This window comes from Primulina eburnea, chromosome 3 (genome assembly GCF_022965805.1).
Source record: "Primulina eburnea isolate SZY01 chromosome 3, ASM2296580v1, whole genome shotgun sequence".
Taxonomy (NCBI): Eukaryota; Viridiplantae; Streptophyta; class Magnoliopsida; order Lamiales; family Gesneriaceae; genus Primulina; species Primulina eburnea.
In genome coordinates, this window is record NC_133103.1 from 673,285 (window position 1) to 700,000 (window position 26,716).

At 32.8% G+C, this 26,716-nt stretch overlaps 1 protein-coding gene across 1 annotated transcript; it reads left to right on the forward strand.

Annotated features, from left to right (window-relative positions):
• Nucleotides 1–10,207: 10,207 nt before the first annotated feature.
• On the forward strand, nt 10,208–14,028 carry LOC140825043 (indole-3-pyruvate monooxygenase YUCCA6-like). Its single transcript, XM_073186524.1, has 4 exons — nt 10,208–11,436; nt 12,294–12,542; nt 13,124–13,246; nt 13,342–14,028. The coding sequence occupies exons 1-4, from the start codon at nt 10,750–10,752 to the stop codon at nt 13,549–13,551; spliced, it is 1,269 nt and encodes a 422-aa protein (XP_073042625.1). The 5' UTR covers nt 10,208–10,749; the 3' UTR covers nt 13,552–14,028.
• Nucleotides 14,029–26,716: the final 12,688 nt, after the last annotated feature.

The window sequence follows — 26,716 nt, forward strand, 5'->3', positions numbered from 1 at the left end:
TAGCAAATAGATAATTATAGGTGGCACATACATTATTAAATAAGGACAAGGAAATAAGGGAGCAACGATAAATTTTCAATCTATTTACTTCTTGTGGCCTGTGGGTTCCTTGAGGTAGCGAAAACGTAGATTGATGGGGCAATAAATAAATAGACTCTAAACTAACAACTACCCAAAATTTATTTGGCCTTATTAAAGTGAAGTCGACAGTGATTGATATAAAATGCTCGGAATACAACTAGAAATTAGTGGATTTTAAGAGGTAATGAATGTAATTAATGTTTAAAAAATATTATATTTTGTTATTATTGTCGTTATTTTGGCTCGATGGAGCACTTGGCACAAGCTATGAATTACGGTACGCACGCATCGATTTGTAGGTTTGTGATTGTGATTTGGCTTTAAACTAATTAATTTTGACGCCACCTATAAAATAATTTCCTCTATATGGCGCTCTCATAAGTAGATTTTTAATTTGCAATTCATTTTGTTGTCCCAAATAGCAGGAACTAGTCAATGGGCGACTTATTTTTCCGTATTAGAAATCCTTTAAACATCATTTTAGATATTGTTTGGTTCGTGAGATGAGATGAGATGAGATGAGATGAGATGATGAATGATGAATTATGTGTGATATAAAATAATAAATCAATATATATGATTATAATATTTTTTAACTCTAATATTATATATTTGGATAAATCAAATATGTGTAATATCATTCTTACTAAATGATCTTTCATATCACATCACTCTTTAAACCTAAATATTTAACAATACACCGCCATAACTTTATTAATATTATTTTGTGTGAAATTATTCAAAACCTAACTAGGTAGGTGTATGAGTTTAGTCATGATATTTAATATTTTCTTTTTCCTTTCTAAAAAAATCAAAAATATTTTAAAAATTCTACACAATTTTCATCCAATGAAAAAGAGTTTGATGGAGGTGAAACAATCACGAGCTAATCGATGGCGGCCTTCGATTTGGCATATTGACACAAATTGGCCTCGTACCACGCATGAGATTTCTTGTCAAATTTATCTAAAGATTACCATGATTTTGTGAAAAAGTAGAAGAAATCAACAAATATTTTAACACAAATCTTTGCAGATATAAATGATATTACGACTTAACGTGACATTACAAAATATCACAAGGTAGTACATTTTAGATTTTCTATGCTCTATTTGGAATGTTTATCTTCTTATTATGTAAAATTTCAACCCTTGAGACGTCATGAATTTATTACATAAAATTCATTAAAATATGAAGGACTGTCACGTCCCGAGACCGAGGTTAGTCGAGACCAGCGTTGCTCTACAATCACATAATCGTCAAACAACAAGTCTCGCAATATAGTATATACCAAAACCAGCTTATTTCTCATAATCAACAAAAGAATCGTATTTACAACTTGAAAACCAAAATAAACTGATTGAAAATATTTTAATAGTGCGAAAGCGATAAACATAAACTAAGCCTTAAAACTTCTAGAATAACTCGAGATCTTCTACCATCCCCAAAATTGATCTTGCTTATCTTCACCATTTGCTCTTCGTTCTTCTTTGGGTGGGGGGAAGTAAGGGGTGAATATTTTGAGAAATACTCAGCAAGTGGGGGCCGTTCGAGATATGAAACAATATATACATATTTGAATTCAAATTTTACATAGCATATCGTAACTTGAATAATAACAAATATTCATACTTCATAATCATAATATGTCATCACATATCATACCCGTACATCATACTTGTTTAGCATACTCATATAGCACGGGAAGTCATCTCATTTCTATGGTTTCCTAATATCAGTCTCCTATATGTTAATCCTCTAAAGAGTGAGGCCATGTCCAATATGTTAATCCTCTATGGAGTGAGGTCGTACAACGGTTACCATCCCACCGTATAAGAGTCGTAGTTCGAAAATCCTTTTCCATATCCAATCGAATCCTAACAGTGCTTCGAACATAATAACTTGACAAATCTTGAAAAAAGACATATCATGATCAAAGAATTATGCTCGAATAAACTTTCGAAAAAATATATACATAACAAAAGCCCACTTACGAAGCACAAGTGTGCAAATTATAGTATAGCAAAAACCCACTTACCTTGAATAATTCGAAGAAAAAAAAAGAGATCTGGTGATGATACGATTTCGAAACTGAGCCTGGATCTGAACTGCTTCAGAGCTTCGATACTCGACACACTAAGAGAGCAAAGTCTCTAAAATTCGTAGGGAAAACTAGAGAGGAAATTTCAAAAAATATGGAGGCGTGAATGACTAATGGCAAGGCTCTCCTATTTATAGAGATTGGCTGCTATCCTGATCGTGTTTTATCCTTGTGTTTGAAATTTGAATCAAACTTTAAATCTAGGATAATTATCATATCAAATCTTAGATCTTTATCTGATATCAATATCATATCAAATCTTAGATATTGGTTTATTTATCCCAAAATTAGGCTTATCATCAAAATTCTTATCTCCTGAAAAATCGGGGTTTCACAGACTCACATGATCTAATGATGTTGTGATACGATAAAAATTAGACAAAAACTTGTGTGAGACGGTCTCACGAGTCATATTGGTGAGATGTCATCCATGAAAAAGTATTACTTTTTATGCTAAGGCATAGTTTGGTACATGGGATAAGAGAAGGATTGATAAATAATCCTCCTTATCCCATGTTTGGTACATTTTTAAAAAGCTCATGATAATATCATGAGCCCTTGATAAATAATTTTTTAGAAGGATAAAATATCCCTAATAGAAGGTGTGATAATTTTAATTAAATGATAAAATACACTACAAATGACTTAATTACCCTCAATTTGTAAATGATTTTTTTATAAATCTATGCTTGTAGTAGAAATTAAAATCAAATAAATATTTTATTTATTTTTATATATTACATAATATGATAATTATATAAATGAATTCGAAATAATTATATAAATAATTTTTATAAATCTCAATAAAATTATTAATATCACTCGATTAACCTTAAAAATTTATATTTGACTTGACTCAAAAAATCAAGGGCTCAATTATCATATTATAATATATAAAATTAGGTAAAAATAAATAAATCATGCAAGTACTATCGGCACATGAACAGATAAAAAATATGAACTCAAACAACAACTTTGAAATTATAAAATTTATTATGATAAGGTTAATTTTGTCATTACAATCTAATATATAAATTTAATCACTCTTATTAAAACTATACCAAACATTAAATATAATATCTTACATCTTATTTATCCATAACTTATCCTTATATTATATATCACATGTTTATCCTATCATGTGTACCAAACTATGCCTAAGAGTATTACTTTATATTGTGAATATGGGTAGAGTTGACATGTCTCACAGATTAAGATCCGTGAGACGGTCTCACATGAGACCCACTCTAAAAATTAATCTCGTAAAGGATTAACTAGCTCATACATTTAAGAGGAACAATGTTATCATAAAATTTTGGCTTATTAATATTAGGCGCATATAGAGGATGGATCTACAAATTGGAATAATAAATAAATTATAAGAAAAGAACAATTTGGATGGTCAAATGGGCGTAAGTCTATAAATTAACAAGGATATAAACTTTTTTCCGGATGGGCCAATAGCTATGTGTCTTATTTTTCAATTAGGCCTCCATATATCATCAACAATTAGCCCAACCCAATCCAAGGCCTGCACTTCCACTTTTATGACATCACGTCCCATATTTGAAAATGAAAAAAATTAAATAAAATTTTCATCTAAAAAAATAAGAGTGGGTCTTATATGAGACCGTCTCACCGATCTTAATCTGTGAGACGGGTCAACCCTACCCATATTCACAATAAAAAGTAATATTTTAGTATAAAAAGTAATACTTTTTTCATAGATGACCCAAATAAGAGATCCGTCTCACAAATATGACCCGTGAGACCGTTTCACACAAGTTTTTGTCAAAAAATAAATAAATGGAACTAAACAATTCAACACGGAGCACTAACTTATGTTTGCAATTAGCGTAAACCATATTATAAACAACATCAAACACTTTAGTTTAATCCCTTTACTAATCTCATTTGCACGACATTACCGCACATATGTACAAACAGTACAATCTAAATTATTAATGAGTGAGTGGCATATTAGTAATATTACTTGGTTCTGATTATTATTTAGAAAGCCCTAATTTTTTTACAAACTTAGTGGGAGATTGGGCACTTTCACTTTTACTTGTTTGCAAAGACAACAATCTAATCTCAGGTGGAGCTAAAAACTTCTTTTTTTCTTATTTAAAACTTTGCAAGTCCCCATTTTCTAATAATTGGGGGGATGTGTCACCCACTATTTTAAGTAATTTAATCTATGTGATTTTTAAACTTTATTTAATAAATTAATTGTTGACTTTTGCTTCTCAATTAAAATATGAACACCTCGAGTGTCGAATTACATTTCCCTGTGCGATTAGTTTGTTACCAATTCCTTTACTCAAAAATATATAGGAAATGTACGATTTGTTTCTTACCAATTCCTTTACTCAAAATCAGACATATTTACCCAATTTGTACGTAGAGGGTTTTATGCTTAATTTAAAAAAATACAGGTTTTCGTATCATGACTACATTTTTTTTTTTAAAAAAAAACTCTATCGGTGCTCTCTTTTGCTAAACATGCTTTTGAAACATTTCTTGTTCTGGAGAGATCGAGCCATAATCCCATTGAATGAGTGGAGGCTGAGAACAAATGAAAATAATCAAAAATATTATAACCAAACTCTAATACTTCATACTGCACCTCCGAATTACATGCATTGCAATCCAACCCATTAAATTTTCTAGTTAAAGCTAAGATAATATTTTTTATGAGATGATCTCACAAATTTTTATGCTTAAGACGGCTTCATCCGATCTATATTTAGATTAAAAAGTAATATTTTTCACAAAAAATAATGATTTTTCATAGTATGTGTTAAATAAAATATCTGTATTACAAAATTGATTCATGAGACGATGTCAATGAGTTTTTGTATAAAATAAAATAATATTTGAGTTCGATAAATAAAACATTATTTGTGTAAAAGCTGTGAAAAAAGTGACTTTTAGCACTAGAAAACAAGGTCCTACTCCCATCTCTTATCAATCTTCTAACACAAAGTGATCAACAAAAGTTAAAAAAATGTCCTTTACAAATATATGTGTATGTATATGTGATTATCATTTCTGCAAACTAACTGTGTTCGAATATATGAGGGAAACATAGTCAGAATGTGCTAGACCTAGTTTTCAAAATATAAGATGTATCTATTGCATACATATATGTATATGTATGTAATGAAAAAGTGGAAATATTTAATTCACACAAAGTCGAATTTTTTTAATCTCAAATTATCGGTTAATTGCTTTCATTCACGATTTTGATTTGAATTTTGAACACGTCGTTGTCGAATAGATTCTTCAATTTTGCAAAATGATACTTGATTGAGCATAAAGTATCATTATGCTATTAAATAAGGAAATAAATAGCAGTATCGCACTTACAAATCGAACTCGTTAAATTTGAACATAGCAATCATTAATAAGTGTGACATGAACCCACAAAGCATTATACATAAAATATCAAACCTCATTAGTTAACTATTTACGGTAATACTTTATTTGCATTAAATATTCAGTGCCTATTATATATTATATAATAAAATATACATCAATTGAAATTTACGTCACAATTAGGAAATGTTTTTTCTTATATATATATATATATATATATATATATATATATATATATATATATATATATATATATATATAGACACACAAAATTTTGTGTCATAAATATTCCACCATTGAAATAATTTGATGCACTCATCAATTTCGCATTATATATATATATACAAAGTGCATCAAATTATTTCAATGGTGACACAAAATTTGGTGTCCACATCATGCTACATACGTGCGTGTGTAAAAAATAAAAAAATGCGAAGGCTTTTCCTTTTCTAGAGAGTCCAGTTGACAACTCTTTCGGCAAATTTTGTAATGTAACATGCATAATTTTCTTGTCAACTCATAAGTCAAAACAATTAGGGAATTTTTTTTAACAGTGAGACTATACAATATATACACTACGTACTATATATATATATATATATATATATATATATATATATATATATATATATATATATATATATATATATATATATATATATATAATATATATATACTTTCACTTGCTATGTGTGTTTGATATCCACGAGTGCAAAGGACTGATTTTCTTATTTTAAGAGTTGGATAAAAATATGTAAGTTCGAATGAATATATGTTGAAGTTAAATGCAATAAACATACCATTCATTGAGGGTTTATAGATGTTCTAAAAGATGTGTATATGATACATATATCATAAATCAATTTATACGAATAATATAACGATTTATAAATTTAATATTCTATATGTCATCAACTAATATCTCATCTTTCGCACCAGAGTGTTATTGATTCGACAATTTCTAAAAATGAATTCATGTATTGCAATAGTAATAACAAATTTATTTTCCGCATATATATATATATATATATATATATATATTATATATATATATATATATGCACACACACATTGTAATCAACAACAGTCCAAGAATATCATAAAAATAAATGCTATAATTTTTTTAATGAAAATTAACATATGTTAAAATTATATATAAAATATAATGAACATCTTATTCTTTTTTTATATAAAAAATAAAACAAAAAAGGCTTGGAATTAATTTATAAAAAACTGGTCGTCCAAATTAATTGTATAAATTGAGTTCTATATGTGACCTTGAAACCAGGCAAAGAATTATGGTTTCGGTTTTGATTTATTAACTACATAATAATCAAAAAAAAATTGTTGTATCATGTTTATATTCATTTTCCACATAAGAACTTTGATCGAAAGTTCGAAATTTAAGATTTAATTAAATTACGAGATTTCGAGATAACTATTCAAAGAGCTAGCAAAATGTAAGTGAATGAGCATCTTTTATGACCAGGGTGTGAATATTGCCAATTTAGTATTTAAATTGTACTTTAAGGCATTTTATTGAACAAACGTTCCATATTATAAAGCTATATATATTAACATTTTTTCACCAATTTTTATAAGTATAGATGTAAATTTAAAATAAAAAATCAATATTATTGATTTAGTTGCAAATTTGTATTTTAAATTATTTGAGGAAATCATTATTCAAAAGTTTTTAACAATATAATTACTTATAACCTAAAAATAAATTGATTAAAAATTTATACATATCGAACTCGAGAGTATTTTTAAATTTTTATAATTGTTTAATTTGAAAATAACTGTATATATAGTATAATGAATAATATGGTAGGCGAAATTATATAATTAAATTATATGTTTTGCACTTAAATGTATTATTCAAGACTGGTCTATTTACACGTAAGCCTATAGACCTATAGCTAGCTTGGCTCAATCTTCCCTCGAAAATCGAAACCAGTTCCCAAGTGCGAGGAACCACGTTACAGCCTTTTTTGACCTTATATATATATATATATATATATATATATATATATATATATATATATATATATATATATATATATTAAATAACTTATTCACTGGACAAAACCTTTGTGTCGTCAATTTTTTTTTAACTCTTAAGAAATTTTTTACACTAAATTTAAAATACTTTCCACAAAAGAAATTTAAGCCTTTTCACTAAATCCTCAATGTTCACGCATATTTCATTAAAATATGAGGTATTACACTTAAAAATTTGACCATTATTCAATTCAATATATACATATATTATACACACACACAATTTTATCTAGATTCAACTACAAAGCTTTACCAAAAGTTATAGCTGGTGGTAGCAATGTAATTCAAATATTTTAAATCGTATAGTAGCTTAAGTATCATGTTTCGATTGCTCTACACAGCAGAGACAATTAAAGTATTCAACCATCTTCCTCTCAATAATTGCACTCCTTGTCACCAATGAGAATCGAACTCGTGATATTGGCTATGATACCATTTGTAGGACCGAACGCTTGCCTCTTTACCAAAAACTATAGTTTATGGTAACAATACAACTCAAATATTTTAAATTGTATAACAGCTCAAGTACAATGTTCCGATTATTCTACCCAACAAAGACATTTATTGCAACTTATAAAGAACTAAGCTTATCTAAACTTAAATAATTCCGTTTAGCTAATTATGAAAAATATATATAAAAAAAAAACATCACCAAAATTTTCAATTTCAAAATAATATCTAGAATTTTAATAAAAAAATTACTCATCACCATAAATATCATTTAAAAAGAACTAGTTGATACACATATAAGCACTTGTGCAGAGATTGGTAGCCTCATGAATAACATCATTAATATTGATGGATTGATGTGTCATCCAATATTGAGTGCATATATAACTTTATCTATTTCTGGAATTATTGCCCCATGGAATCCCCAGAAGTCTAAAAGACAACACAATAAACTAAAATAACATCAATCAACTATTAAAATGTGTATATACATATAATTTTTAAAGAAAAATAATTGATCAGAAGGGATGAGTTAAATGATTCATGTTATTAAATTTGAATTTTTTTATAGCTCATAAAATGAATATTAATTTTTAAAGGTATTATATTTCATATAATAAAAATATAATATAATAATGGTCCTGACTCCTGAGGGGAAATCAAACCCATGTCCATTTTCAAACAAAAAAAAAAATCACACGGCCCAATCTGAATGATATCCAGTCCATTTCAATTTAAAAAGACTCGTCAACAAATCAACTAATAATAATAAAATATTTTAGTCGGCTTTTCTTTGAATTAAATCTTGTTTTTATAATCTATAATCATAATAAATAATCAAGAACCGAGCTTTTTATCAGTGGATTGATAAATGATTATCACAGTCCCAATGGATCGTCGAAAGTGTTGCCTTTGATAAAGTTTGAAGATGGATCTAACTGAATTCGTGAAATAAAATACGCGTTAATTGTGATCTTTAAATTACTTTATCCTTTAAGACATACGAGTTAGCATCATGTTATTAGCTTTTGATACAACGGTAAACAGTTGGTCTGATATTTTTCTCGATAAAATTAGTTGTCTATCGTTCACATTCTAGCAAATTAAACTGAGCTGGATGCTGTGAAACACAATCTTATTGCCATCTCTTGGAAAATTAAAATATATTTCATTGTATTAAACTCTTTGCCATGCTTAACTCAAACAAAATCAAATAGCATGTATACTTCTTTTTAATAAATTATTATTAGGTTTTATGTTAAAAGATAGTGCGTAAATATTTCATTAATACATATAGGTGACGTCTTAATATTTTAATTTGTACTCTCTCTTTTTTACTTATTTCTGAAAAATTAATCTGCTTCAATCATATAATGATTTACTTACTTCTACTTCAATCACTTTTTAACTTTGAAAGAATTAATCATGGTTGTCGAATAATGTACGTGAAGTAACTAACGCTCATAAATATAAATTATTCATTATAGAAAGGGCGGAATTATCCAAAAAAAACAACCTCATGCATTAAAATTTGAATTCATTTGTTGTTTTTTGTTGTCTTTTTCACAAATAAATATGACTTTTGAACCTAAAACATATGTATGATTTGTCATAATCCACAATTCAAAGTTTAGATGTTAACAAAGAAAAATGTCAATTCAGCAGCCGTAGTGAAAATTGGGGAAAAAAAAAAAGACATAATGTCAAAATAATGGAAATATATCAGACTTAATGTGACAAAGATACTAAACCAAATATAAAAGTCTGAAACTTATAAGATCAATTTATCAATTTTCTCATAAATGTATCATATTTTAAAAAAGAAATTTTTTAAATTTGTGATAGAATACAATCGTGAGAGCTACGACTCTATGAGAACCGCCAAACAGGTAATGTGATCATATAAGACCCAATTAAGAAAAAACACAGATTTAAAATTGTGATCATAATTTCGTGTTAGCCAATGCCAGTGTTACTGATCTGCATATATACATACACCATATATGTATCCCGACTACCATAACATATGGTTTATTTTTCCTTCTAATTCAAATTATATCCCACGAAAAAAGTTGAATATATTCATTAAAAAATCACCATTTGCTTATTTCTCTCTCTTTGGTTTCGGTTTTTTTTTTTTTTTTTTTTTTTTGTAAACCTGTATATAAATGAATATGGATGATAATATTGAATGAATCAATGTTGATTGATGAGCCCCGTAGGCTTCCTCCCACCTCCTATTTTGTCTCTCGATTTGAAAATCAGAAAAACCATTCTCACAAGTGGATAAGAATTTTCTCATAATCCACTCCTCTTCTTCAGGATTTCCCCTCGTAAGAATTCTTGATAATATTGATATTATTTAGATTTATGCGAAGGGTGATATAGGTATACATATATATATATATACACACAAGTTATGGACTTATCCCTATAATCCATGAACTATTTTCCGCATCAAATACACGTAGTTTTTACCACTTGTTTCCCCATATTTTCACTCTTCTTCATTTACTGAATCTTTGAAGTGGTTGAACTGCAGAGTTCGAGATTCAAAAATATTGGACAGATAAATATCCAGTTATCTATATTCTCCATTGTTTGTGGGTTTTTTTTCCCCCTTTATTCAAGGCGCTTATTCTTGAATCTCGATTAGTGATTAATCTTGATTCATGGATGATTACTTAAGAGAAGTAGCGGGGAAATCAGCGAATGATCCTTGTAAAGATACTGATCTTGAAAGCTTGAAATGGGTTCCTGGCCCTGTCATAGTCGGTGCGGGGCCTTCCGGCCTGGCAGCGGCCGCTTGTTTGAAGGAAAAAGGCGTGCCATCTCTAGTGCTCGAGAGATCCAACTGTATAGCATCTTTATGGCAGCTGAAAACCTACGATCGGCTCAAACTCCATTTACCTAAACAATTCTGCGAACTTCCACTCATGAATTTCCCCGAAGATTACCCCACTTACCCTACTAAACAGCAGTTCATCCAGTACTTAGAATCCTATGCGAAAAGGTTCGAAATTTGGCCTGTATTCAATCAGAAGGTGGTGAGTGCTGAGTTTGATCAGATACTTGGGTTTTGGAGGGTTAAAACAGCATCAGAAGGAGCAGGGGTGGAATCTGAATACCTCTGCCGGTGGCTGATAGTCGCAACGGGGGAGAATGCGGAAGCGGTGGTGCCGCCAATCGAAGGAGCAGCAGAGTTCAGAGGAGACGTGGTGCACACCAGCGGGTACAAAAATGGAGGGGTTTACAGGGGGAAGAAAGTGCTTGTTGTTGGATGTGGGAATTCAGGAATGGAAGTTTGTTTGGATCTGTGTAACCATGGTGCTAGTCCTTCATTTGTTGTCAGAGATAAAGTAAGAAATCCACACCTTCTACTTCCTGTTTGTACCAGTTTTTCTACCTTTTTTTAATTTTTTATTTGGAAATATTCGAAGAAGAAAAGGTTGTATTTTTTGAATGATGGAGGCAAAAACCTAGATTTCTCGGGAAATTGTTTTTTAAAAGATTTTTAAGGACTCGGTGAAGTTGTCTGTATGTGCATGGGATTTGACTGTTGTATGTGAATGTAGTATATTTACAGTTTTGAGGGTATAAACTTGCTCAGATTTTGTTTTTTAGGGGGAAAAAAATAAAACCCTAAGTCAAATGAAAATTGGAAAAAATATAGTAGCTTTGATTTTTAATTTAATTTATTTTATTTTATTCATTGTGGCTGGAGAGAGATATATATTTTTTTGGTAACATTTGTGGCTGGAGATTTACTCAACGGAATAAAGATCTTTGTTTTCAGTGCTTCCAAATTGTTTGAGATTTTAGTTAAATCGATATGATTCAATCAATTAAAAAACCTTAAATTTTTTTTTATACTTTCTTGGGATACTCGAGCATGCGCAATTTTTGCTTTATAAAGTTCCAGATTTTCTTTCGCAGGCTTACTAATTATGTATTCTTTAAATATATTTTACTTTTCTCCCCACTATAATTATGAATATAATGACCCCTAGCTTTAGGAAGACCAATGGAATTTAACCAAGATAAGACGAGTTAAATATATGCAACAGGAAACATCACCTCGCAACTATATTATTTATGTTCTTATTAGATTTAAATTCCATATTTATGTTTTCTTAATGTTTATTTGTTATGTCCTTGTCTCCTTTTGTTGTTTGTTTCTCTGGTGAATGGCTTTAAATCTTGAATATGAATTTAGGTGCACATTCTACCACAAGAAATGCTAGGAACATCAACTTTTGGGCTGTCCATGTGGTTATTGAAGTGGTTTCCCCTACGCCTTGTCGACCGGTTTCTATTGGTTGTTTCATGGCTCCTACTCGGCGATACCAGTCGGTTTGGGTTGGACCGGCCTCGGTTAGGACCACTCGAGCTAAAGAACCTCTCCGGAAAGACGCCGGTGTTGGATGTTGGAACCCTTGACAAGATTAAAAGTGGAGACATTAAGGTACAGTTCCTCGTTGATGTGTCTACATACATCATTATTCCCTTCGCTAATTATCGCTAAATTCACTTCCAGCTTTTTAAAGTGTTTGTTGTACGTAACCCATGATCTGATTACCTTTATCAATCATTGGCTTTGCTTTTGTTCGATGACATTTTTAGTGTGACAAAAAATCACCTGTTTTAATCAAACAATCACTAAGGAAAAAAGGGTCCCTTTTCGGTTGATATTATGCGCTTGAGATTCCACATTATTTTCTCATGAATTTCTCTATCAATTGGTTGGTCTTTTCAAGAAAAAAAAGCTCCATGCCATCGAGTGGTTTTCATTACAATTAGTTCCCAACTTTAACACCATTTTAAAAAACAAAATTAAAGTAGATTAATCATCAACTTTGACAAAAAAAACCCTTGTGTATCATTGTGTACCTAAGTAGTTAACATGCTTTACTATCTTTAATAGTAGTATCATTATTTTAAGATTGTGAATGTGGTTGTGTAGATATGGTATCATGCATTTCTTTTTTTTTTATTCTATCTCATCTTCTTTATTACCAAAACATGTTTTCTTTTACAATTATAAAGGTATGCCCTGGCGTTCGGAGACTTAGCGACAAATCCGTAGAATTTGTTGATGGAAGAATACAAAACTTTGATGCAATTATACTAGCAACTGGTTACAAAAGCAATGTACCAATTTGGCTAAAGGTACATCAATTTCTTGATTTTGCAACAATCTCCAAATTTCCAAAGTGCATACCCGAGGACATGTTTGGCTCATTGGTGTTGAATTTTTTAACCAGGAAAGTGAGATGTTTTCGAATAAAGATGGCCTCCCAAGAAGGTCATTTCCAAATGGCTGGAAAGGGAAAAGTGGTCTATACTCGGTGGGATTCACCAAACGGGGCCTTCTCGGGGCATCCATGGATGCCAAAAACATAGCAAATGACATAGAAAAATGTTGGAGAGAATGTGAAAAGAACCTTTCACCCGTTTCTTGGCCCCATTTCTAGCAAAAATGTATTGTTTTTGATTAATTTGGTAGGAGGACATTTGACTTGAAGCAAAGACTATTAATGGAGAATTTTTGGGTTTGCATACACCATGAAATCGCCTTCCGAAAACGTATCAACTTTCAGGGCAATTCATGACCAATCTCCATGCGGTCAATCCGAATCGATCTAAGTTGTGTATACTTCTTGTACATTGACAACTCTCTTCCTAACCATGAGATATTGACTTCTTAGTCATCATTAGTGTATATTATTGCAATTCTGCGTGCCTTTGTATTTCACTAAATATTTTTATCACTGAAATTGAAGTTGATGGGAGTGTGTAACGCTTGATGTAATTGAAAAGCATAATTAATTAAGCTTGAGAAATATAAGATTTGTGTTGATTTATTTTAGGGTTTAGTTGGTTGTGATGAGTGTCGTTGTAATGATATTTAAAACATGATGGGGAAACTTTCGTTCCAAAATTCTATATGATCACAGGCTCATTTAGTGCAATTTTATTATTTCTTTCTGACTTGTTCCAGTTTGTACGTGAAATGATTACATTCCCCACAAGTAGATATTGGACCACTAGAATTTAATATAAACGATGTGCAAGATTGAGATTGTTAATTGCCCAAAGAATATGGTAGACTTGAGTAGTATTATTAATGTTATAAGCTAAATTCTTAATCATATGTTTGTGTATGGCATGTAAACAAACTAACCAGGTTCGCGAGCTTTTCGAGTCGTATTCGAGCTTGTCAAATTCGAGCCGAACTCGAACATGTTCGAACTTTTTTCGAGCCGAACTCGAGCCTAATTATTTTGTTCGATCTTGTTTGTCAGCTAGCGAGTCGCTCACGAGCTAGCATGGTGTTGTGGATATGATCCACAAGCTCAGGATGAGGATGACATGTACGTACATGCACATGCAAACTCATCACATGCACCCTCAAATTCTTAATTCGTGATTTGGTATCAGCAAAATATTAGCTCTTCATTCATTCATTCATTCCTTATGGTCCAACTAATTTATTATCTTAGCTAACTTGACAAGTACTCCCCTCACCATTCAAATTCAATTTTTAATGAAATTAATAGTTTTAGTATCACATACATAAGAAAAACTGTATTTTAGTCATATATATTTATCTATTTACGATTTTGATAATCTACTACGTTGTCAAATTTAAGTCTTATTTATGTATCTTTTATTTTATTGATAGTTTAGAGATTTTTTTTTTATCGAGAGTGTTGATATGACACAACATACATCCGCGTCATGTAAGTATCACATCAACGCTATTGGTAAGTGTTTTAAAACTACAAATAAGTTGAGCATATATACTTGTAAGGGAACGACCTAATTAAATTAGTCAAGAGGAATATTTCAACGCTTCAAATTAAATAGTTATTTTGGGTTTTTCTTTTTAAAAAAAAGAAACAAAATGAACTTGTAAAAGTGAAACCATAACAAATTAATGTATAATTGTACAACTGTGAGCAAATTTGTGCGTGTGTGGACCATGTAAATGGTTGCAGGAGAGGCAACATCGAATCGAATGGTTGGGGGAGTGTTATTTGTCAATGATGATTATTCATATAATTTTATCCCTCGAAGAGTCCCACTGAATTATTGGGATTAATTTTTGTCGTCATGTTTATTTAAGAATATGTGCCCACAAACGAATATTTGTCCATTACATATATCTATATTATATTATTAAAGACTGACTAAAATATTTAGTTCCATAATTATTTTTTTTACTCTGCTAAAAATCTCAGTCAAGTCACTTCATATTTTACATGAAAAAATCTGAACAAAACTTCCTTTTTAAATCGAACAGTTCTTCTAAATTGAAAATGATTTCGTGTTAATTATTTAGTATTATTTGACCAAGTTAAAAATAATAAGAACACATGCAACGCGCGCTGTACATCTTTGAGTAGTATTAATTATATATGGTCTAGTTTAAGAATAACATGAGGCGCAAATTAAATATCATTATAATAACATTTTTCGTAGATTTTATTCGATTATTTTATTTTATTTTTTGTGGGTCATGCGATTTAAATGCTGATTATTAATGAAAACAATTATATTTATTTGTTGTTAGATGATACATATACACGAATAATATATATCTATCATGGATGGATCGGACAGGCAAGCTGAGTAATTAATAATGCTTTGTCGCATATTAAAAAAAAAAAGAAGAAGAAGAAGAAGAAAATCTCCAGTTTGATATATTTCTTAAATCGGGTATACTTATTGAAACTCCTTATAATATTTTATTAAAACAAAACAGAAATGATGGAGGTTAACGTGGAACATTCATAGTTTATTTATAATTATCGTTAGAGATGTCAATGGGACGGGTATGAGGTGGGTTTGGCTAAACCCAAGACCCTCCCCATGAAAAAAACTTTAACCCATTACCCGCTCCACCCCGGTTAAATATTTTTCGGACCCACCCCACCTCGAATACGAAATGGGACCGGGTAGACTCGTGAGACCCGTGAGATCTGAATTTTTTTAAAATAAAAAATTAATCTTTCTTCTCACATGACTGAATTATGAAACAGATAAGCCTCTAAATACAACATTGTTGAAAATTAATTCATATTTTCGACCACACTTAATAATAACAAACAAATTATTTTCACGACATAAAGAATTACATAAAAAAAAGAGTTACTAACTCTCTAAAAAAATCTTGACATCCCCAAAAAAAGTCATAACATTATTTAAACAGATCAATATAAAATCATTGAGTAGACAATATTTAAGTCTACTAAGATGAGGACCAACTATTCTTCCACTATTGCTAAAAGCAGATTCAAATGCAACAGTTGGCATAAGAATAGCTAAGATCGTTATAGTTGAGGTGAGCTACTAAAAAAATGAAAATTAATAAAACTAAAACCCTAAAATATTTATATGCACATATATATTGGGTGGGTATGGGGACGGGTATTATAGGACCCATGACCCGCCCCATATCCAGACGGGTATGAAAAATTGGACCCGAGACCCACCCCATGACCCATTTAGTATGTCCAAACCCACCCCATACACACGGGTCCATTGCGGATCTGGGTAAAACCCGGACCCATTAACATCCCTAATTATCGTGTGATATGATATCCGTCACAGAATTTCTTTTACCCAAGACGTCTTTATATTAATTTATGCTTCATTTTTGCCCTACAAATTAAAAATATAGACGTTACTGATTCATTGTGATGCATCAAAAAAATCTGAGTTACTAGATCGAATTGAATGATTTTAATGAAGCTGAATAAAAAAAATTATAATAAAGAAAAATCATAGCCAAACCTCATGATATATCTATTGGGTCATAATTAATATGCAATCTAAGCCCACAAAATTCCAATATCACGGTGGGGGGTGGGGGGAGGGGGGGGGGGGGGGTGTTAGCAGATATCGGTATACATAACACGACATTCATACAAAAGAGCAAGACATGGAATCCATGAAAATGACTCATCATATGTAGCATATTCGTCTTCTTCTTTTTAGCCAAATTCAAAAGTCATATAACCATTATTTCTCCATTTCTCGTGTGATACTTCTTCCATTGTGCAGTCACGCAAACGCGAGCTTAGGCCCAGGACGTGACATCTCACTACATGTGTTAATTTTTCCCCGCAGAAATTAGATTATAAAACCGAAATTTTTTTATGGACAACCACTTTTTTCAACCCTAATACCCATTTTCAGTCATAATATCCCACTAAAGACTACTTGATACTCCATTAGATCTCCCGCGCGAGTGCAAAAGGGAATATTGCATGTATGTCTGGCTTTAATTCTTCATTATTAATGCACAATTTTGAAGATACTTATCTCTCAATATATATCTTCCGATCCCTTTTTAATGGGGCATCCTTTTCATTCTAGAGAAAAATAGATAATGGGATCGGAGATTGCTGCATTTGCAAAATTTTAGATTGCGACTGATCTTTGAGGAACGGGAATCTTGGTTATTTTTATGTAAGATCGAGCCTATGTATTTACTTTTCTAAAAGAAACTATACATTGAATCTTTGCCAAGTTCTTTGGAGCTAGCTAGGTATTTTCAGGTCGAATCTTTTTATGAAAATGGGTAAAAAAATATTTGTTGTATTTCACTCTAATCATCGAACATGCACTCGATCATACTATCTTTTGATTCGAAATATATTTAATATGTATACTTAATTACTATAAAAAATGAAAAAAAAAAATTGAAAGAGTGGAGTTTTCTCTTTTACTCTCTAGAGCTAGTTGCATGCCAAGATATTTTTATTTAATTACTCGAGATATTACCAAAAGGGTACACATGAAAGTTATATGAATAACTTGTTAGTTTGTTCGATATATATACATATTTCAGTTTATATCGGGTTTAATTTATGTACAACGATGAATGCTTATATCTATATATCTTCTAGGGTTTATGCCCTCAAAAAAGAAAATGAAACAAATTTTATACTTATATATATATATATATATATATATATATATATATATATATATATACAGTTTTGATATCCTGCACACCTACCGTGCACACCTTTGTGAGCACCAATGAGGTGTCACTCACCCATTGGATGTGATGAAATATAGAAAAATTGTGCATCCAATGGGTGAGTGACACCTCATTGGTGCTCACAAAGGTGTGCACGGTAGGTGTGCAGGATATCAAAACTATATATATATATATATATACACTCAAGCCCGATGATGAGCTATATAAATGCATATTCAAATGGTCATAAAAATAATTTAAAAGGATGCATCTAGGGATGTAAACGAATCAATCCGTTCACGAGCTACTTGGACTCGGCTCGGCTAAGGAAAATGATAATTTGAGAACGTTCGTGGATCCTATTGAGCTGAGCTCGAGCTCGACAATTTTATCGAGTCCAGCTCGAGCTTAAGAGTATTCGACTTTTAAACTCGCTACTAGTTTGTTGGTCTTTGAATGTACAATAATAACTTGCATTGTTCCACATTGAAATTTGAGTGTAAGATTGCATGATTATAAAATGCAAAGCCTATCCCCTTGAATTGTCATTTTAATTGATCTTTTGTCTAAGAATATTCGACAAGCTCGAACACGAGTTTGTTTAATGAGCTCGAAAATAATCTTGTTTAACGAACTCGAAAACAAGCTCGTTGAATGAGTCGAGCTCGATTAAGACTCGTTAGCCATAATAAATAAGTTATTAACTATTCGAGCTTGAACTCGAGCTATTCACAAGCTTAATAATTTTAAAATGAGCTGAGCTGAGCTTGAACCTTATGGTAAAGCTGGAATTGAGTTAGAATCTATATATACCTTAAACGACCCGAGTTCGAGCTTGATAATGTTCGACTCGACTCATTTACATCTGTCTAATCATATTTTAGACCTTGAATTATTATTAAGAAGCCTGTGATCAATCAAAAACTCAGTCCTACAAAAAACATTTGTGTAAATTATAATTGGGCCTTGTACGATCGATCGAAGGTCGAGTAAATAAGACTCTCGTTTATATTGGGCTGGTCCGAGCCCCCATAACAACAGATGATAAAATTTGGGTGGCCTTTCAGACAATTTTAAATTGAATTTCGGGATAAATTACTTCATTATTATTTATTAATTATCATGGAATTGAAAAAGGGGAAATTGTCAAAAACTCCCTATTTCCATTCTCAACCTCCTCTTTACTCCCTACCCCATTAAAACTTTGTTTCAACTCCCCATATCCCTCAAATTTCCAAGTTTGCCCTTATATATTTATTTTAAATAATTGATTTCTTTTTTGTAGTAAAAGGCCCATCATGCTTCCGTAAAATAAATTGAATCTTTTACCTTTTTGACTAGAGTACCACCGGGTTATATCCACCGTTTTTTACGAACTGCTCCTCACAGTCCAACCACACGATCGCAACCGATGGTTACTAAGCAGATTCCTTCAGCAATACTTAGCACAGCTCTAATTCGTTTCCTACCTTAGAGCGTACAGCAAAAGATCAATTTTTGAAAATAATACATGATAGGGGCTAAGAGCAAAGATCTCTTTTATTCAAACACAAACATTTATTTATTACATAGTAACCTCCTGTAGAGGAGGAGAAACTTGTTTTAGCTACTTATCGTAGCTGAACTCTTAACACACATAAAACTTGAAAGAAAATATTACAACCTTGTATGAAAGAAATGGAGAAAATATTTGATGATCTTCACTTCCTTCTTTCTGCCTTATTTATAGAAGGCTCCTTCGGATTTGAACTTCGGATTTCAAATCTTCATAAGCCTTTACAGCTTGCATTGGGGACCATTTGGTGGTTGAGGGGTCCCTGTCTAGATTATTAATCTTGACATCAACTTCTCATCCTCCTTTATCTCTTTTAGATACCATTGACGATGAGTTTCCAGGATATCGGCAGTAATTTCATCTTTTTTATACTCTTTGAAATGATTTACTAACCATTTAAGAGCTTCTGCCTCTTTCCTCTTGTATGTTATTCTTCTTTTCAAAACTTTCAAATATACACGATACATTTTAAGTTTTGGTTCTGGTGTGTTAACTGGTTTCCTTTCTGTCCTTATTTATGGATGAATTTTCGGGACCAGTTAATTTACTTTTATTCATTGGATTCCTTTTAGATTGGTGTCCAATGCTTGCTGAGTCATCCACCATTTGTTATTGATGGTCTATTTGTCCTTTACCACTAATTAGTGGTTGTCTTGTTTCTTCCACTCACATGGTAGTGGTCCTGCTTTTGTAGTGGAGGGTCACATGTCCCTTTTAATTTTGTCGAGGAATCTTTGGCTTTCGGCTTCCTCGAGGAAATCGTGAATGTGGTCCATCCCCACTTGTACTGGTATCGGTAAAGTGTTTCCGATCAGATCTCGGCTTGAATCCTTTACCAAATTCCGGTTCCTTCTGGTTTTGGCATTCTGGACAGATGTTTTCAGACCATCTTCCTACATGTGCCATATTACAGAATTTCCGACGAGTTTCTTTACTTGCCGGCAGCTTGCTATTCCACAAAAGATTTCTTTTCTTCTCAAATAGATCTTCTGCAAAACTTGTTGTTTTTCCTGTCATGGTATTTAACAGGAATGATCCGTTCCCTGAATGATTGTAGAATTTGAACGGAAACTTGACTTTGTCCATCTCAGTGAGACAGACCCAAATACCCCAAGCTCTTCTGGTAGAAATGTCATCTTCAGTCATTGAAGACACTAGGGGTGTTTCTTCTGTCGGAGGGTCCTTGATAAATTTCTGGATATTTGAATCTGGCCTCCTTAGCTTGATGAAATGAAAGGCTTCGTGAGAACCTTTCCCTGCTGGTTCTGGTGCTGCACTAAAGAAGTATAGCTCCAAAACATCTCCTCTGGACAAATAATCATTGTTTGCCCAAGTTTCGTGAACAGCTTCCTGGATCCACTTTGGTAAACCTGAGATTTCCGGAAAGCTGGGTGATGTAGTATAAACTGAGGCAAGAGCCCCAAATTCATACCAAGCTTTAACCTCCTTGGGATATGAATTAGGTTTTATCCATACCCTTGGATATTTTCCTGAAACATCAACCCTATTTGTAGCTGGGTTAATGCCAATACGTGTTTTTAATTTCTCCCAATTCTGCTGATAAACCTGGAATGGAGAAATTACACCTTCATTAGTACCAACCTTAGCTTTGCCTTTGTCAATACGAGGCCTAAGGTTGATCTCTCCCTCTTCAATCCCCGAGGTGAAGGGTTGACTTGAGGACTCAAGATAAGGATCAGGAGTCTCAATTTTTGTTTCAGCCGACTCATCTCGTGATGATCCCGACTTAACACTTGTGCAAGGGGTATTTGAATCCCCCGCTACAGGTATAGAGTCCTGTACTCGAAAACTCTCCATTTGAGAAACCAGTGGTCTCTCAATGCCCTGGAGGATAGGCCTTTGCGTTACAGACCATAACTGAGTATATGCCTGTAAACATCCTGTAATTCGATCAGAGACAATTCTCTTATCAGCTTGTTGTAGCCTTCCCGCAACTTCTGCGTTAACAGCTAACTTGTTGAACTCGGTTTGAAGCATTTCAAGGTGTTCCCTCAAATGCCTCTGCATCTTGATAATAGCATCAATGTCAATGCTGTCCATCTCTTGTTAAAAAATCTGCAAGAATATTTTCATGAGATTTTATTATCATAATATCAAAAATATAATTTTGACATAAAGCTTGCCATCGTAATAATCTAGCCTTCTCCGGTTTAGACTCAATTCTATTCCTCAAAAAGGCTTTAACTTGAGTGTTATCAACTTTCAAAGTGAATTTCTTTGCAAGTAAAAATAACGGCCATTTTTCAAAAGCCCTTTTTACTGCATAAAATTCCTTTTCGTTGATATGTCATCTTATGGCTTCTGCGTCTGAGAATAACCCACTACAATATCTGCATGGTTGTTCTCCATCTGGTGTGAGCTTTGTTAATACTGCAGCCCACCAATGATCACTGGCATCGGTATATAATACCAGATCATCCTCGTCTTGAGGAATAGCCATCTTTGGAAGATTTTTGCAAACCTTCTTTAAATGAATAAGTCCCTTTGTGTGTTCGTCTGTCCATATAAATCTAGCATCCTTTTTCAATAATGGACTGAACACCTTCCTGTGTTTTGCTAGGTTTTTAATAAACATCCCAGCAAAATTAACAACCCCTAAAAAACTTTGAAGTTGTTTCTTGTCTTTGAGATTCTCTGGAAAATTCTGCACCTTTTCTACTATGTGTTCTTGCAGAATTATTCCTGATTCATCGATTTCAATTCCGAGGAATTCAATCTTTCTTGTAGCAATGACTGCTTTCTTTTCAGATAAAACCAGTCCTTCTTTCTTGCAAACATTAGAGAAAATCTCCAAATGTTTAACATGTTCATTCATATCTTTGGATGCTATTAGAACATCGTCGATGTAAACAAACATAAACTTGAAATAATCTTTGAAAAGATTATCCATCTTTCTTTGAAATATTTGGGGTGAGTTAGCCAATCCCATTGGTAATACTTCCCAAATATAATGTCCTTGAGGTGTGGAGAAAGCTGTGAATTTCTTGCTTTCTTCCTGCATCCGAATCTGATAGAATCCAGACTTGCAATCAAATTTAGAGAATATCTTGGCATTGCGAATGCAACTAATCAAGTGTTCTCTACTAGGTATAAAATACCCATCAAACTCCAGAATTTTATTAATTTCTTGATAATTAATAACCAATATGGGTTTTCCTCGTTTAATTTCACCATGGTTTCTTACCAGAAAACCTGGACTGCTATATGGTGACATACCTGCTTTGATTAATCCAAGGTCCAAATGTTCCTTGATTATAATCTGCATATCCCTCTGATCAATGATGTTCATTGGGATGGGTTTACAACGGACAAATTCATACTCTTTGCCTTCCTTGATCTTAAGGCAAGCCCTGAGTTGATTTCTGTCCCACCATGCCAAGGGATCTTCGTTATAATTTTCTTTGATCCTCTTCTTGACATCTTCCAGTGATACCTTAGATTCAAACTCTACTTCATTTGTGTGTAGAGTTATCTTAAGGCATTCTATATCTTCTGGTTGGAGTTCCTTATCTGCTCTTAACTGGAGCATTGTTTCTCCAAACCGTCTTGAATCCTTCATTTTTGGGTTCAGAAGTTTTCCTGAATCACCACGCTTGCTGCGAAACTGGATTGGCAATTTTCTGTAAAATGCCTCCCTAAGTCTCTGGACTATGATTTTGTGGGCACATGGTGTTGTGAACACTAATCTTCTAGTCTCATTTTCTTGTGTATAGGACTTGAACATTTGTAGGAAATTATTTCCTAACAATATGTCAGCTCCTGTATCATGAAAATAAATTGGTGGTGTCTTTACCTTGTACCAAGGTGTTTGTCCAGCACCGCCAATCATGATTTCAGTCATCTTAATCCCTTTACATAAGATTAAGATTCTTCTGGAAAAATCTCTTCCAGCAATCTTGGGTAACTCTTCTTCCAAATTATTTGGAAAAACTCCTCGTTTTGCTGTACATATTCCAGCACCTGAATCAATATATGCAGCAAAGTATTCTGCCTTATATTGTTCATACAACATTCCTACTGGAATGTATATGGAGAATGGACTTGTGGTCATTGGATTTTCCACATTTTATCTTCTGCCATAAACTCCATTCCATACTCTAGACGTTTCCAAGGTTTATGTTCCTCGAGAAACTCTAGCCCAAGAATCAATCGTTCTGATTCTTTTCCTGGAATTCCTTGAATATGAACCTCCAATTCTCCGATATTAATCAGTCCTTGGTAAGTTCCTATCATCGGTTGTTCCAAATAGTATATTGAATTACAAGGAAATTGATTCCTTTGTTTTGTAATATCAAATACTATTTCTACTTCCTTCCAACCTTCTGGGCATCTGAGCTTTCCTATTGTAGAAAAACTTTTCAACTCCTGTTGGGTTTCTATGACAGGCTTTTTATCCCATCTGTAACTTGTAATTCTATCTCCTTGAAAAGATAGTCTTCTTGGTTCCAGTCTAAGACTTTGATTTCTCTGTAGAATCGGTTTGTCTTGGATCTGGATATCTGTTTCCTGTATTAAAGGAAACTCAATTCTTTCTGGATAAATTGCCTGCGCAACTTTTCCAAATATCTCAGGTATTTCAATAAACTCGTTTCTAATAAACAATTCAGAATGATGTGTATTAGATAGAGCATATGAAATCTGATAGGTAATAGAATATGGTCTATTGCCTTCCTTCATCAACCTTTTTTCCTTGAAGTTCTGATGTAATGTCAAGGCTCGGCTGAAATCTCGATCTGCCAGGTTGTAGGCTATCCTTGGATAGATTACTCCTACAATTTTTCCTGCACAGAGGTTTCCTGAGATTGTTCCCAGTACTGAATCTTGTAGATTCCCCATTCTTTTATCGCATATGGCGATATCAATTGGTGAATCTATCCCTCCTTTGAAAGTAGCCTTTATCATAATCTGGATTGCTCCTATATGAATCCAGGACATAGTCCTTGCTACTTCTATCTTGAGTTTTTGTAATTCCTCCTTTATTTCTTCGGAAGGAATTAACTGCATCTCCATTCTATTTCCTGTAAGTTCCATTGGGATTGTCATTTCCCTTCTAGAAACTTTATAGATTAGATGATGCTTTCTGTTTCTTAGGCCAAGACTTCCTAAGAACTTTTCTACCTGTCCTGCAGAGAAACCTTGATATCTCTGTAGACTCGGATTTTCTCTCATGATTCTTTGAACCATGTTATGAGATATTGTTGTCTGGCTAAAAAACCCAGACAAATCTTCATGTGTTTCGTGTCGAAACACCTCGTCTTCAGTCAGATTCCGATTCTGTTCCATCAGATTCTTCCTGACTTAAGACTTCCTCTTCTTCATATATACTCTCATCTGAGGCAATGTCCTCAAATTGGTATACTTGAATGAGATCTTGGTAATAAACTGCTTCTTCAATATCCGGAGTAGGATCAAAACGTTTAATACCTCTTTTCTCATTTTCTGGACAATTGGTCGAGATATGACCTCTTGCTCCACATGTCCAGCAATTACAATCCTTGAAACTTTCATTGGCTCTAGTATGAGCTCTTCTGAAAGTTTTCTTTGTAGGTGTTCTTCCTGTGCTTCGAGATGAACTTGATGCCTGGGATGATATCCTACTTCTCGATGGTCCGCTTCTTTGTCCAGATTTATAAGATCTGGCTTTCTGTCTAGACCATACGGTTCTTGGTTTCCAAGAACTTCTTCCACTTCGTGCATAAGGATGAGTCCTAAAACTTTTCCTTTTATGTTTCTGTGGTTTACTTCCAATAATTGTTGGAAGATCATTTTCCTTACAACACAAAGGAGTTCTTTTGTTGATACTCCTTAGTCGTTTGTAATTCTTTTGTAATGCTGCCATGTGACACCATTCTGCTAATTTCCCTTTAAGGAAAGAGGCTCTTCTTGCCAATGTATCTGGATTACCAGGTACGTATTCCCCTATGAGCATTTCTCTCCACGGGCTTGGCATTTTTGCGAAGAAAAGCTGCATAGCTATATCTTCTTCGACTCCTGAATTCCATCTATATTTGGTGAATAACATAATGTATTCATCTACCAAACATATATCATGTAATTCAAGACTATGCAGAGCTTGAGTATATTTTTTCTTCTTCTCTGTATTTTGACTGTTGAAATAGTCTACCCCTATAAAGTGTGCTTTGAATAGGGTAGCCATCTTTCCAGCGATCTCACTAAGAGATTCTCCAACTAGGACTGACTCTTTCATGTCTGCTGAAGTCATGTCCCAAGCAATTTTTACTGATCCCATAAGACTCATTTCCAAAAGTTTAATGAATCCTTCTTTGTTGAGATCAAGTGTTCCTGCTGCAATTCTCATAGCAGATGTCCAATCGTCTATGAGATCTTCTCTGTTTTTGAAATCCAATACATCAAGGTTAAGCATAACCCCGTAAGGATGTATAGGATCTAAAACAGTTTTCCCATAGGGTGTTTGGTGCAAAGGGATTTGAGTTCTCCTTGCCCTTGTTCCCGCTGGGTGTGATCCTCCACCAGTATGGAAATCAGTCTGAGATTCTCTCATATTTATATTATGAGATCCCATACTTTCCCTTGGTGGTTCCTGGGAAGATGACCAGGTTATTGCAGGTGGTGTTTCACCTACTGCTGTATTCATCTTTAGATCTACTACAGATTTGCGAAAGATTCCGCAAGCTCTTGTAGATCCTCCAAACCAATCCTTTCTAAAGTTGTCATCAGATCAATTTCTTTTCTGAGACAGATTTGATTAGATTGATCATCTTTTCTTCTTCAGTTAAAGGTTTTGACACCACTCTGGCCTTCCCTTGTTGATGTAACAAAGGTTCGGTACCAAAGGATGGTGGTAACCAGCCTCCTGAAGTTCTTCTACTAGAACTTGGTTGTTGTTCTAGTTTCTGTATTCTTGTTTGAATATCCTTTAAGATCTCAAGAATTTCTTCTTGTTTCTCTAGGACCTTTTCAATCCTTTGAGGTACATAATATAGCATATTGCCATAATTTTGTACCGTTTTCTGTATTTCTCTAAGATCCAGAGAGAGCTTAGAGGAGTCTGGTACTATCTCCAGAAATTTATTATTCTGAATCATAA

What these genes read in the sequence shown, in the direction of transcription:
- LOC140825043 (XM_073186524.1), top strand. Translation starts at nt 10,750, where the DNA reads ATGGATGATTACTTAAGAGAAGTAGCGGGGAAATCAGCGAATGATCCT. An exon ending in TTAAAAGTGGAGACATTAAG is followed by an intron (nt 12,543 to 13,123) that starts GTACAGTTCCTC and finishes ACAATTATAAAG; the next exon opens with GTATGCCCTGGCGTTCGGAG. An exon ending in ATGTACCAATTTGGCTAAAG is followed by an intron (nt 13,247 to 13,341) that starts GTACATCAATTT and finishes TTTTTTAACCAG; the next exon opens with GAAAGTGAGATGTTTTCGAA.